The sequence below is a fragment of the Polypterus senegalus genome, chromosome 8 (genome assembly GCF_016835505.1).
Source record: "Polypterus senegalus isolate Bchr_013 chromosome 8, ASM1683550v1, whole genome shotgun sequence".
NCBI classification, from domain to species: Eukaryota; Metazoa; Chordata; class Cladistia; order Polypteriformes; family Polypteridae; genus Polypterus; species Polypterus senegalus.
In genome coordinates, this window is record NC_053161.1 from 143,535,514 (window position 1) to 143,549,894 (window position 14,381).

The 14,381-nt window shown below is 40.6% G+C and overlaps 1 protein-coding gene across 1 annotated transcript; it reads right to left on the minus strand.

Annotated features, from left to right (window-relative positions):
• Positions 1-1,640: 1,640 nt before the first annotated feature.
• Positions 1,641-9,162, minus strand: LOC120534600 (GTPase IMAP family member 7-like). The gene is made up of 4 exons (XM_039762189.1): positions 8,789-9,162; positions 5,284-5,388; positions 4,842-4,845; positions 1,641-2,315 (listed from the first exon to the last, which is right to left on the minus strand). Exons 1-4 carry the CDS (start codon positions 9,160-9,162, stop codon positions 1,641-1,643), a joined length of 1,158 nt encoding a protein of 385 aa, XP_039618123.1.
• Between the last annotated feature and the right edge of the window lie 5,219 nt (positions 9,163-14,381).

Genomic DNA, 14,381 nt, shown 5'->3' on the forward strand with positions numbered 1-14,381 from the left:
AATGTTATTAGTGTCATCTTTGTTTTGACACATTTAAAATCAATTTAGTACATTTTTTAAATATTTGAATGCACCCTTCTCATTATGTTTCATTTTATCATTTAGATTGAAATCTTGCTTTGTGAACATGTGAGATAGTTAGCTGCTTTTCTCTTTGCTGGTCATATAACACAAAGATCAAGTGACATGCAATTTGGCTGCATACCTTTTTAAAGAATACAGTGTAGCACTTGTAAACTGCTGCTCAAAATGTCATGGGGGACCTCAAAACCAAAATGTAAAGTTCTGGCACATATGTTATAGCATATCCACTTAGCAGTAAAAAAAATTAGAGTAAAATTGGTGAAATGATGTGTCGTTGCATTACACATATGAAAGATGGTGGCACCCAATAGCATGTGTCTAGGCATTCAATTACTTTCAAATCAAACTTCAAACTTTAGTGATACAGTATAGTGAAAAATTAGTGACAAGTCCTTTTGAAACATTTACTTTAACTTAAACATTTGTTTACCATTTTTCTCCTTGGGATTAATTAAGTATCTATCTATCTATCTATCTATCTATCTATCTATCTATCTATCTATCTATCTATCTATCTATCTATCTATCTATCTATCTATCTATCTGGTGTCCAAGCCTCAGCCTGTCCTATGACAAAAAAAATTACCTGCTCCTTTTGCTTCCTCCTTTTCCTGGTTAGTTTATTTCTTGTTTCAAAATAAAGCCTAAGCAGTAATATAAGATTGAGTTATATCAGACACAAGCTTTTCATAAAGGATCTTTTTCCCCATGGAGTGATAAATGCCGTCAGTTATTTGCTGTTTACTGCCTTGTTTTTCTATACTTTTGATTAACTTGTGAACTAAATGCAAATAAGAATTTCAAAGTTATGTTCACACATTATAAGGAAAATGCCAACTTTAATTTTATCAAAGATCATGTAGACATTGACATCACTGTTTTCATATACATGAATGATTAACTGACTAAATTATAATAATGCTACAATAAAATAAGTATTAAAAACATACAAATAAAAAGAAAGCAGCTATATCAGGGAACACAACACTGTCTTGTGTGTTCTTAAGTTTTCAAACTGAATGCACAATCAAAACAATTGTATATTTATATTTTTTTATTCTACAGTAGCAAACAATTACATTTATGATATGCATTCTTATACAATAAACTGGAAAGCATGTTTCTTTCTGCTGTGCATATTTGTATACTTGAATTAAAGAATGTTTATAGAGTATCAGCAGAAATTAACTTTTACAAGATATGGCATAATTTTATAAACATCTTTCCAAATATGTGATAGACTCCTGCTAAAATTAAGAATTAAAAAAACAATTTTGACAGTGATTACTGTATGAGAGGAATCAGAATGCTTTGCAAACTCACTTGACTAGTTTTTAGGAAATCACAGTAAACTAAACTTAAGTAAACTTTTCCACCACTCTTCTTTTAACCATGAATTTCTGAAAATAAAGTTCAAGAAATGTCCACAGTATTTCAAAGAAATTCCAATTTTCTGCCTTGATTCTTGAATTACTAATTGTTTCTTGAGCTACTTTTTCTATTTTGGCCATCTTTTCTTTCAGCACTCTCTTCTCATTCTCAAGTTGTTCTTTCATCTAATTTCTGTTCTCATTTTGTATTCTTTTAAGTTCTTTTTGATTTTTATCTTTGATTTTATTAATCTCTTTATTTAGTTCCTCTTCCTTCTCCTTCATTGTCTGCTCAAATTGTTGTAATTTTTGCTCCCTTTTCTTGAGTGCTTCTTCTTCCTTCTTATTTTGCTCTTCAGCTTCTCTCTTTATCTCCATCTCTTTCTGCTTGATAAGCCTCTCTGCTTCTTGGTACAAATTATGAGTATAATAGGTACCATTGTTCTTTTTCACCATTTCCTTTATTTTCATCAAGACTTTTTTGACCTGCTCATGGCTATTAATGGCTTTATTGTTGATGGCATGATATCTGTGACCACATTTTTCAATCAAGTCCCTGAGGCCTTTTTCTGATGACTTAACAAACTCTTTGATGTCCTCTTCTAGATTTTCCACATTGGTGAACAGCACAGTGTTGTTTTCTTCTTCAGTGAATCTTCTAGCCTGAATCACCATCAAAAATGCATGAGGTCCTGGAGAAGACTGCTGAACACATTTTACAATTTCTTGTTTTACTGAGTCATGAAGCTCTGTGTCAAACAACCCTGGGGTGTCAATTACAGCAACGTTGGTGCCATCAACATTAGTTTTTTTCTTTGAATACTTAGATGTTACAGATTTACTAGAGCCTTTTGATTTAAACTCTGTGGAGGATTGCCGGCTTCTGGTTCTGGTCCTCACCTCCAGGCCGCCAGGAGGAGCTCTCCCGACAGCAGGATCGTGCCCCGAGGTCCAGCAGGGCCTCATGGACTTTGTAGTGTTTATACACAGCCCTGCTGGATACCTTGGGGGCCACCAGGAGTCGCTGTAGGGGGCTTGTGGGCTCTTTTGTGCCTTATGACCCGGGAGTACGTCAGAGTCACGTGACGGGAAGGAACGACGTGCTCCCGGGTTGAAGAAAAGGACTGATTACCCTGACCCGGAAGGAATAAGGAACTGTGGACTGATTGTGCAGGAACACCTCCGGGTCAGGGGCTATAAAAGGACTACAGGCCAGTCCAGACGCTGAGCTGAGCTGGGAGGAAGGGTGGTTAAGTGTCTGGGAGTTGGAGGATTGATTAAGAGTATTATAGTGTTGATAATATATGAGTAGTGTGGAAGGTGCTTGGTGCACTGAGGAACAGAAAAATAAAGAGTCTGGGACTTTTATCCAGTGTCTTGCATGGTACCTGAGGGTTCAAGGGAGCACTAGCACCCCCTACTGCCACACTGGCATAGTCGGCAGGATACTCTGGCCGTCTGTTAGCAGGGGACCTGCATTAAAAATAAATATTGTGTGGGCAGATAACCCTGAGGAGGTCGCACGTCAACGCACGGAGGTGCAACCACCCACCCCTATGAAGAGCGCTGCGTCGGTGAGCCTTCTGCTACTTCGGACCGTGATGGGGAAGAAGACCAGGAAAAAGAAGATCAGTACCAGCGGGGTACAGAATATGACCGAGGCCGAAATGACCTGGGCTTACCTTACTGGGAGCGAGGAGGACCAGTCACTGATAAAGGCTGAACGAGCTCGAGTAGCCCAAAAGCAGGAGCGCGGTCAGCCATCGAGCGCGCCGGACTCCCCAAGTAGACGGGGAACACCGCTACCAAGTCTGGAGGTAGGTCCTGAGAAAACGCCCGAAGTATCGGGCAGTTTTGTCTCATATTTTGCAGAAGCCCACTACCAGAAAGCAAGATGGCCGCGATTCCCAGAAGGCAAATCGGGCTGGGTGTTGGCCAGCGACGACTCCATTCGAGGACAACAGCCGCGTGATCGCGCGTGGTGGATGCCGGGACGGAGAAGGTCACATGGAGTCTGTAGATGAGGTTGTACATTCCCCGACGGACCCGAGCCTCCTGGAAGGGGAGAAGAAGGTGAGCAAAACAGCGCCGAGGAATAAGAAAGCCCTCGAGGAGCGGGAGATGACTAGACGGCCCTCCATCGCAGTAGGAGGGGAGGGAGGCAGTCGGCCGACAGTGGCCAACCGGTCTTGGAAGGACTACAAGACCCAAGAGCCTTTGTGCGACCCAGCTGAGCACGTGCCAAGGAAGGACGTGCTCATTGGTTCCCGGCCGGAGGGTAAGAGAAAGGCGGAAGCGCAACTACCACTGGCCATAATAATAACTAACTGTGTGGATTGGCAGGGTCTCGAGAAATACCTCGAGCCCCTACACCGTTTCTTACAGGACTTACAACAGCTGAAGGAACGTGTGGAGGAATTGGGAGCGACGGCCGCAGCCCCGTTGAAGGGTCTGAAGGACTTCGTGCAGCGGCTGGGCCGAGAAGCTCCTGAAGTGATCGATGCGGGAGTGCAGGTGAGTCTGACCCGTGTCGTAGAGCATAAAGGGACACAGTGCGAACTGGCACTGCAAATAATAAGTAGCGGGTGTCAAAGCACCGTGTGCCCGACAGGAGGATTGTGGCACAATGACCGAATGGTTGGGGAACGGAGCAAACAGCCCAGGGCATGCGTGTGGACGTGGCTTTCCGGGGCTGTACAACTCTCCAGGTCCCGACCGGTCTTACGTACGGGGCAACGCCGGTGACAGGAGGCCCGGGGGAAGCGCCGATCGTGCCGGTGCAGCTGAATAGTGCTGTTCATCGGAGCGAGGCGATGCTAATGACGCCGGCTCCTGGTAAACGGAGGGTAACGGGTATGCAAACAGCAAAGAGGCTCTCTTCTTTCCATAGAAAGCGGGAAATCCCCAAAAGAAAACGTGGGTCTCCCGACATAGCAGAAAGAAGGGCTGAAGGCAGCCAAGCGGCTGTAATATCCCCCTTGGCAGAGAAAGGGGCGGAGGTGACACTGACAGAATTCCCAAGGTGTTTCTGGTCTCGCAGAGGGAAACAACCAGGAGGACAGCGCCGGTGTTACAACTGCCGTCGGCCGGGCCACGAGTGGCGCCATTGTCCCCGGGGGGACAGAAGGTACGTCGTTCCCCCAAGGTTCGCTAGAGAACAAGGACAACGCAGCCAAGGTCCGGCTGACGCGTCCTCCTAGTGGAGGACATCCCTCGCGGGGCTGGACGCGCTGCCCCAGAAGTCGTCGCTAAGGGGGGGGAATTGTGGAGGATTGCCGGCTTCTGGTTCCGGTCCTCACCCCCAGGCCGCCATGAGGAGCTCTCCCGACAGCAGGATCGTGCCCCGAGGTCCAGCAGGGCCTCATGGACTTTGTAGTGTTTTTACACAGCCCTGCTGGATACCTTGGGGGCCACCAGGAGTCGCTGTAGGGGGCTTGTGGGCTCTTTTGTGCCTTATGACCTGGGAGTACGTCACGGTCACGTGACGGGAAGGAACGACGTGCTCTCGGGTTGAAGAAAAGGACTGATTACCCTGACCCGGAAGGAATAAGGAACTATGGACTGATTGGGCAGGAACACCTCCGGGTCAGGGGCTATAAAAGGACTACGGGCCAGTCCAGACGCTGAGCTGAGCTGGGAGGAAGGGTGGTTAAGTGTCTGGGAGTTGGAGGATTGATTAAGAGTATTATAGTGTTGATAATTTATGAGTAGTGTGGAAGGTGCTTGGTGCACTGAGGAACAGAAAAATAAAGAGTCTGGGACTTTTATCCAGTGTCTTGCGTGGTACCTGAGGGTTCAAGGGAGCACTAGCGCCCCCTACTGCCACAACTCCTTATCCCTTATTATGGTGTTTCCAACAGCACTTTTTCCAACTCCAGTTTTCCCAACCAGTACAATTCTGAGGTGCTCATCTTCATGACTAAAGGGTTCTGGTCTGCAAAAAAAAAAAGTTAAAGGTATACCCACTGCATAACATTATGTGTAGCTGTGTATATAAGTATATCACATGTCATATGGACTTCTGAGTTGCACAGAAAGGCAAGAAGGAGCACATTTATCATATTATTTTTCTAGTATAAATGTTTGAAAAGTCTCTCCCCTTCAATGGTACGCGCAATGACGGTAATGAAGGGTGCATTAACAATGTGTTGAACAATTCCAGTAGCTTGAAAATGCTAACCTTTGCCCCCATTGATTGTCCTTGGGACTGACAATAAAGCAAATTTGTAGAGGATGCATGAAGTAATTTGTCTACTTACTGTTACTTTTAAAGTTTACTGTTTTCCCCGTTAAAAGACTGTGGTCCATGCTTTTCTAAATTTCCCCATTGTCTTCACTGAATGACAAAATGGCCGCTGCAAAGCCTACTCAAAGCATGCACAACTTTTTGACTCAGTAACTAAGATGTCTTTGTTTCAAAGGTCAGCCATTTATCCAGTAAAGAAAACTGCTGAAATTTCTTTCCCAATGGTTATATATTTGTCTCCATATGCTGCTAACTACCACTTGCCCAGGTGTTGGCTTGTCAGTCCCAGGCCAGAAAACAATTTATAAAACTTTTTTCTACATACTGTACATACTTGTTCTTTCTGCACCAGCCCTCTGTGTTCCTTTGAAACAAAAACATTATACTGCCTATTTATTTTCCTAGAAGTTGGAGCAAATGTACGATTTCTTGGGGAATTTTTAAAAATTTAGCTCATTGGTGAGTAAAAATGAATGTTTTCCTGATGTTGATCTCCTTTTTTAATTTTTTATTTCAGATTACTGTGGTTACCTGTAAGGGCATAAACACTAATTAGCCATTTCATGCCTCGTCACTGATGCATGCTTGTCTCAAAAGGATAAAACTTGAACAGAAATTGTTATGGTCTAGGCAGACATTTATCCATGGCATAAGTAGTTTTCTACTTGATTTATTAATTCTATTTTTCTTAAATATTATTTTATATATTATTACATTAATCATGATTTTTCTCCGTGTTTTGAATATTATTGGTGCATTTGCTCTCTATTATGTATGTATTAATGCATTTAGTTATTTGCCCTGTCATCTTTATATGGAGTTCCAAAGGAAGGCCCTCAGTGACGAATCAGCTTTGGAGGACAACCCTCTGCCTGTATATCCTAGACAAAGAGGGTCAAGCTCTCCAGATGGGCATTAAGTATTGTAGTAAAACTGTTTTTCATAACCACTTTTGTGGATTTCCTGGTTTATGATTCTTTACTTTGGTTTTGTCTTTGTGGACTTTTCATTATTAATATTCATACTGACTTTGTGTGTTCTGGTCTCTATTTATAGTCATTTTTGCACTTTTTAATTTTTGAAATATTCATTTTTTCTTTGTAATAAATATCCACTATTTTAAAAGAAACAATTTTCACAAGAAGATATAACATATGAAATTTGACAAATGAGAGGAGACCATTCAGTCCATCAAGCTTGTTTGTTTATCTAATAGCTAAGCCATCTCAATATCTCATCCAGGTACTTCTTAAATGTTATCAAGGATTTGGCTTTCACTGTTTATCTCTCGCATTATAACTTTTTGGTGCTGAAGATTTAGGATTTCTGATTCTGGGCTTGTCCTTGGTGTCGTGTTTCCTTATTGGATATTTATTTGTATGTTTAATGGTAAAGAGGACATTTAGATAACTCTTACATATATTTTTTTATTTCCCAGCATATGTATATATGAACTTCTGAATTATTTAAAAATTTCATGGCATCAAGCATTGTAAACATTACATCTTCCCTTTTCCACAAGATTGACTTTTACTATTACCAATAACACATTATAGCCAGCTGCATGGCAATTTCATAAAATACGCAACTGGAATGTTTTTAATATGCTACATCAAATAACTGATGATAATAATATAGGTATCAATATATAATACCAATGATCCTTACAGTAGGCTTTCTATATAATTAGTATCTCTATATATATTAAATCCAACGTCTGTCTGTCTGTATTTCTTTCCAATTTTCACGAGAGAACTACTTAACGGATTTAGATTGGATTTTTTTCTATAATTGGCTTGAGCATTATAGCTGATTTTGTGACTTCTGTCATCACACTAAGTATCATAGTTAGCTTCCAGGACTGATTTATTTGTGCTAATTCTTGACAGAGGCTGTAGGCCGAGGGGAGGAGTAAGCATGACGTCAGGAGTGGGTAGCCAGGCGGGACCCTCTTTTACTCATGCACCTTGAAGTATACCTTGCCTCCACTTAGCTAGTGTATGAGAGAACTACTTAATGGATTTAGTTAGAGCTTTTTTTCTATAATTTGCTTGAGCGTTCCGGTTGATTTTCTGACTTCTCTCATAATGTTAAGTATCATAGTTCGCTTGCAGGGCCGATATTTTCATGCTAATCCGAGACAGAGGCTGCGGGACAAGGGGAGAGGGAAGCGTGAAACCCCGCTTGGCTCACCCCTCCCTCACGCGCAAGCCTCGTTTTGAGTCTGTCTACCTCTGTTCACGTTTTGGAGCACACCTTGCCTCCGCTTAACTAGTGATATCTGTTTATTGATTTTTAAAGTTTGTCCTGTTTCACTACTATGCAGTATTTTATATAATAAATGGGCATCTAAAGAAGAAGAAATTTAACACTGTGACATTTCTTGTCATTGCATACTTGCTTTACATAATGCTTTAAATAGATATTAACAGATAACAGAACATTAATATGACTTAACAACATTCACTTTTGACACTCTTCAGAATCACAGATCAAAGATTTTCCTTGGTCGAATGACTCAACCTGACCTGGTGGTGATGCAATCTTGTGGGTCACCTGTGTTTATTGTGCAGCTTCCAAAGAGGCTGAAAATGACTGGTCTTCTTTTATCTTAGTTGTGCACGGCTCTGTTTGCATATCATCCGGAACAGGGTTTTCTTTTGTATGCAAGAGATGACGCCAATTACTTTTGTAGGTATGACCTTCTGGGCTACAGATGTAATAAGATCTGTCAGTGCTTGCTGACATAAGAATAGTGTCAGGTTTCCAAAGGCCATCACCTTGCTGGTACTCTACTGCAGAGCTACTAGACAAGGAATGCAAAGGTCTGGTACTTCTTTCCAAATGTTCTTTCTGATGCCCCTGACATTCTTTTCTCCAAGCCTGTACCAGGTTTGGCTTTAGTACCTGTGGTTGTAGCTGACTGGCTGTACTAGGAAAGATGGATCACAGCCTATGGCTCATCAACAGCTAAGCCCTTAATTTAAAGTTGTCAACTGGGGGTTTCCTATACTTAAGCAAACTTAAATGTGGATCTTGTTGTTCCAGTTGTGCTTTAGTCATGAGACTTTTGGAAATTTTGACTGACCTTTTAGCCAATTCATTGCTCAGGGGATAATGTGGGCTTGTAGTTATGTGATTGAAACCCCAAGCATTAGAAAAATGCTCAAATTCTTTTGAACTGTAGCAAGGCCCATTATCACTTATGACAATCTCTGCAATGCCATGCCTTGCGAACATTGCTTTAAGTTTGTGGATGGCTGCTGTTGAGGAAGCATTTTTAAGTTTCTCTAACTCTAAGAACCTGATGTAATGATCTACACATGCAAACAAGTTGGTGGCAACTGTCTGCCAAGGTTTCTCTGGCACTGGCCAAGAGATCATGGACTCCTTGGCATTTTGACTTCTGTGTTCTTGGCATATACTGCATTTGTTAACCACGGTCTCTATTTGCTGACTCATGCTGGGCCAGAAAAGTATATTGCTCTATGTTTGTATTTTTCTTTTCCCATATGGCCTATGTGTGTTTTCTGAAGCATCTCCTTTCGTAGAGCCTGGGGAACAATTATTTTCTCTCCCTTTAACAATATACCATCTTCCTGGGTTATTTCATCTCTATAATTCCAATATTCTGAAATTACTATTGGGCACTTTTTCCTAAACTCTGGTCAACCTTCTTGGATTGTTCTGACCAGTACATTTAGGTGAGGATCTTGTTCTGTTGTTTCCCTGATCTCTATAAGTTTCTGGTCATTTACAGGGATATTGTAAATTATGCTATGGATTTGTGCATCCATGTCTTCAGTCATTGAATTGTCACTTGCTAGGAATGGGCATCCACGATGGAGTTTCTGCAACAGGGATTTCCTTTTCAGGTTTGTGGACTATGGTAATATCATATCTCTGAAGATGCAATATCATTCTCTGCCGTCTTGGTGGTGCAACTGACAAGTGTTTGTGGAATATGAATTCCAAAGGCTTATGGTCTGATTTGACTACTATACTGTGGCTGTATACATCCATCCATCCATTCATTATCCAAACCGCTCTATCCTAACTACAGGATCATGGGGGTCTGTTGGAGCCAATCCCAGCAAACACAGGGTGCAAGGCAGGGCGCCAGCCCTCCACAGGGCGCCGTATACATATTCATGGAACCTTTTGCAGCCAAACACAGCTGAGTATAGCTGTTACTCAATCGGTGCATAGTTTTTTTCACTGGGCTCAGAGATTAAGAAGCGTAGGCCACTGGTCTGACTTCTTGCAGGAGGAAAGCACCTAAACCATGCTGTGATACATCCACCTGTAGCTGAAACTCTTTGCTTGGGTCATAATATGTAAGAATTGGACCTGGTTCCTCTTCAATCAGTCCTTTCACCTGCTCAAGTGCTTTATCATACTGCACTTCTCAGACAAATCCATTGTCATGCCTCAAGAGCTGCCTCAATGGGGCATTTACTTCTGAAAGTTTAGGAGTAAACTTGGCTAGGTAGTTAACCATTCCCAATATTGTTTCTAATTCTGTTTTGTTAACTGGTGCTTTCATTAACTTAATCACCTTGATTTTTTTCTTGCTTGAGCCCACTTCTAGTAAGTTTATGACCAAAGTAGATTACTTCCGACACACAGATAATGGCCTTTTCTGGGTTTAATTTTATTCCTTTTTCCCTTGACCGCTGTTGCATTGCTCTGAGATTTTGGTTGTGTTCTTCCTTTGTGCGACCATATATCAGTATGTCACCCACAATAGCAACCATACCACTAAGGCCTTCATATGCTTCATTAATTCTCCTTTGAAACTTGTCTTGTGCTGAAAATATCCCAAAAGGAGGTCTAAGGAACTTATACCTACCAAAAATAGCGCTAAAGGTAGTTAGTAGGGATGCTTTATGACTCAATTTTATTCACAATGTAAAATTCCAAATTAACATTTACTCGAGCCGATTAAAATCTAAAGATGTCAGTTTTGGCAAGTTCAAGTCCTTTGAGTATCTCGCCGTTATTGTTCATGGAGATTCTCAAGTTCTAGTATTATCCGTGTATAGACCTCCTAAATATAACGCGTCTTTTTTTGAGGAATTCTCTGACTTAATGTCAATTTTAATTACTAACTATGACACACTCCTAATAGTTGGCGACTTTAATTTTCATATAGATAATCAGTGTGATCTAAAAGTAAAAGAATTTATGAACCTCCTGGATTCTTTTGATTTGAGACAGCTCGTAAATCAGCCTACACATAAAGCAGGTCATACGTTAGACTTAGTGATTACTAAAGGACTGAAAGTTGATATAAAACAGATCATTGATATTGGTCTATCAGACCATTTTCTTCTACTTTTAATATAGAAATAATGATAAAAAACACTCATGAGAAGCATATTGTTAAAAAACGCTTCTTTGACTCGGCAGCAGCTTTAAAACTTACAAACATTCTAAGCAATCAGTCCGTTTATAGTGCCAGCTATAATAGCGAGGATAATGTAAATAGTAAGGTGGAAAGATTTAATACTAAAGTGAGAGCTGCTGTTGACATAGTTGCACCTGAAAAGACAGTGAAAAAATCTTCTAGCATTGTTATACCATGGAAGACCCAAAGAGTGTCTGATTTAAAGAGAACATGCCAGAGCTGAGCGTCAATGGAGGAAGACTAAACTTACTATCCACCATGAAATATTAAAAGTCAAAATAACAGAATACAATAACACTGTCCGTCTTGAGAGACGCTGCTATTTCTCAAGATTATAAATAACAATGCTAGTAATCCCAGAGTCTTATTTTCTACAATTGATCGCCTACTAAACCCAGGTAACTCAAAGGAATGCCTCCAAAGTTCTTCCAGTAAAACCTGTGAGGCTATCGCTGTATTTTTCAATCAAAAAATTAATGATATTAGAAATAACATAGTATATCCCTCAACACTAAGGATCCTCCTAAACCCCAGCATCCTGTTATAAACAAATTAAACTCTTTCACTAGGATAGATTTACCTGATTTACAAAAAATAATATCTCAATTAAAATCCTCCACCTGCATCCTTGATCCAATACCAACAAGGTTTTTCAAAGAAGTATCAGGCATGATAATTGATAATGTTCTGAACATAGCAAATTCATCATTAGATGCGGGGGTCTTCCCAGACTGTCTTAAGACTGCTGTAGTTAAACCCCTACTTAAGAAACATAATCTTGACCCCTCTGCTCTTGAAAATTTTAGACCCATCTCTAACCTGCCTTTCTTAAGTAAAGTTCTGGAGAAGGCAGTCATTATGCAGTTAAATGACCACCTCAATAAACATGCTATTCTTGATAAATTTCAGTCGGGTTTTAGAACAAATCACAGCACAGAAACTGCACTCGTTAAAGTAGTAAATGATTTGCGAGTGAATGCAGACAGAGGCCATTTATCTGTTCTCATCCTCTTAGATCTGAGTGCTGCATTTGACACCATTGATCACAACATTCTTAGAAATCGCCTTAGTCAATGGGTGGGCCTCTCTGGCACAGTCTTAAATTGGTTTGAATTCTACCTGACAGGGAAAAAATTTTTTGTTAGTTGTGGGAATTACAACTTGAAGACACATGATATCCAATATGGTGTTCCACAAGGCTCTATCCTGGGTCCGCTGTTATTCTCAATCTACATGCTTCCGTTAGGTCAGATTATCTCAGGGCACAACGTAAACTACCACAGCTATGCTGATGACACACACCTGATGACCCCGATTCTCTTGATTCAATAACACAATGTCTGACTTGTATCTCAGAATGAATGAATAGTAACTTTCTCAAGTTAAATAAAGAGAAAACTGAAATCTTAGTGATTGGCAGTAATGGATACAATGAGGCTATTAGAAATAAACTGGATACATTAGGATTAAAAGTCAAGACGGAGGTAAAAGCTTAGGGGTGATTGTTGACTGTAATCTGAATTTTAAATCACATATTAATCAGATCATTAGGACAGCATTTTTTCACTTAAGAAACATAAGTAAAGTTAGACCTCTTATATCACTGAAAGATGCTGAGAAATTAGTTCACGCGTTTGTTTTCAGTCGACTAGATTACTGTAACACACTCCTCTCAGGACTACCCAAAAAGATATACATCGTTTGCAACTAGTGCAGAATGCAGCTGCTAGAATCCTAACTAGGAAAAGAAAATCAAACACATTTCTCCAGTTTTAATGTCACTACACTGGTTGCCTGTGTCTTTCAGAATTGACTTTAAAATTCTGCTTATGGTTTATAAAGCCTTAAATAATCTCGCCCCATCGTATATATCGGAATGTCTGACACCTTATATTCCAAATCGTAACCTCAGATCCTCAAATGAGTGTCTCCTTAGAATTCCAAGAACAAAACTTAAAAGAAGTGGTGAGGCGGCCTTCTGCTGTTATGCACCTAAAATCTGGAATAGCCTGCCAATAGGAATTCGCCAGGCTGATACAGTAGAGCACTTTAAAACACTGCTGAAAACACATTACTTTAACATGGCCTTTCTATAACTTCAATTTAACTTAATTTAACTTAATCCTGATACTCTATATGTTCAATTCATCATAATAACTATTCATGGTGGCTCTAAAATCTGTACTGACCCCTACTCTCTTTTTTGTTTCTTTTTCCGGTTTCTTTGTGGTGGTGGCCTGCGCCACCTCCACCTACTCAAAGCTTCATGATGCTCCAACAATGATGGATGTATTAAAAGGCAAAACTCTACGTGACCATCTTCATCAAGCCCTTCCGTGAGAACCCTAAATCCAAAGAGGACTGTTTCATTTATGTTAGGTAGAATGCCCAGAGGGGACTGGGTGGTCTCATTGTCTGGAATCCCTACAGATTTTATTTTTCTCCAGCCGTCTGGAGTTTTTGTTTTTCTGTCCCCTGGCCATTGAACCTTACTCTTATTCGATGTTAATTAATGTTGATTTATTTTGTTTTTCTTATTGTGTCTTTTATTTTTCTATTCTTTATTACGTAAAGCACTTTGAGCTACTGTTTGTATGAAAATGTGCTATATAAATAAATGTTGTTGTTGTTGTTGAAGCTTACAACAAGAAACCAAATGTTTTAAATAAGATGATCACCATTACCAAATGATTGGCCCAGAAATCTGAAACTGCAGGGTGAACTTAAGGGCCCGAAGGTCACTATTGCCTCTAGATCTCTCAAGCCACAGCCTGGACAAGACCCAGACCAGGCTATAGTTTATGCCTTGGTTATTTAACCTTTTTTATAGTTTGTAAGAAATGGCCGGCAGTCCAACCTGGCCAGGATGCTCAGGATATGGAAAGATGGGGGAAGGCAGCTTCTTTAGGACACTGCCTCCCCCGAGTTGCTAGATGGCAACTCCCCAGGATTGCGCAGTGCCTCAGACTTCAGCAGGGCAATAGTTCATTATCTCAGCCCTATTGGTTGCTATGGAGGACTTGTATAAGATGAGCGACTAGGCTGATTGCAGGGCTACAGGGGTTGAATTATGAGGAAAGATTAAAAGAGCTGAGCCTTTACAGTTTAAGCAAAAGAAGATTAAGAGGTGACATGATTGAAGTGTTTAAAATTATGAAGGGAATTAGTACACTGGATCGAGACTTGTATTTTAAAATGAGTTCATCAAGAACACGGGGACACAGTTGGAAACTTGTTAAGGGTAAATTTTGCACAAATATTAGGAAGTTTT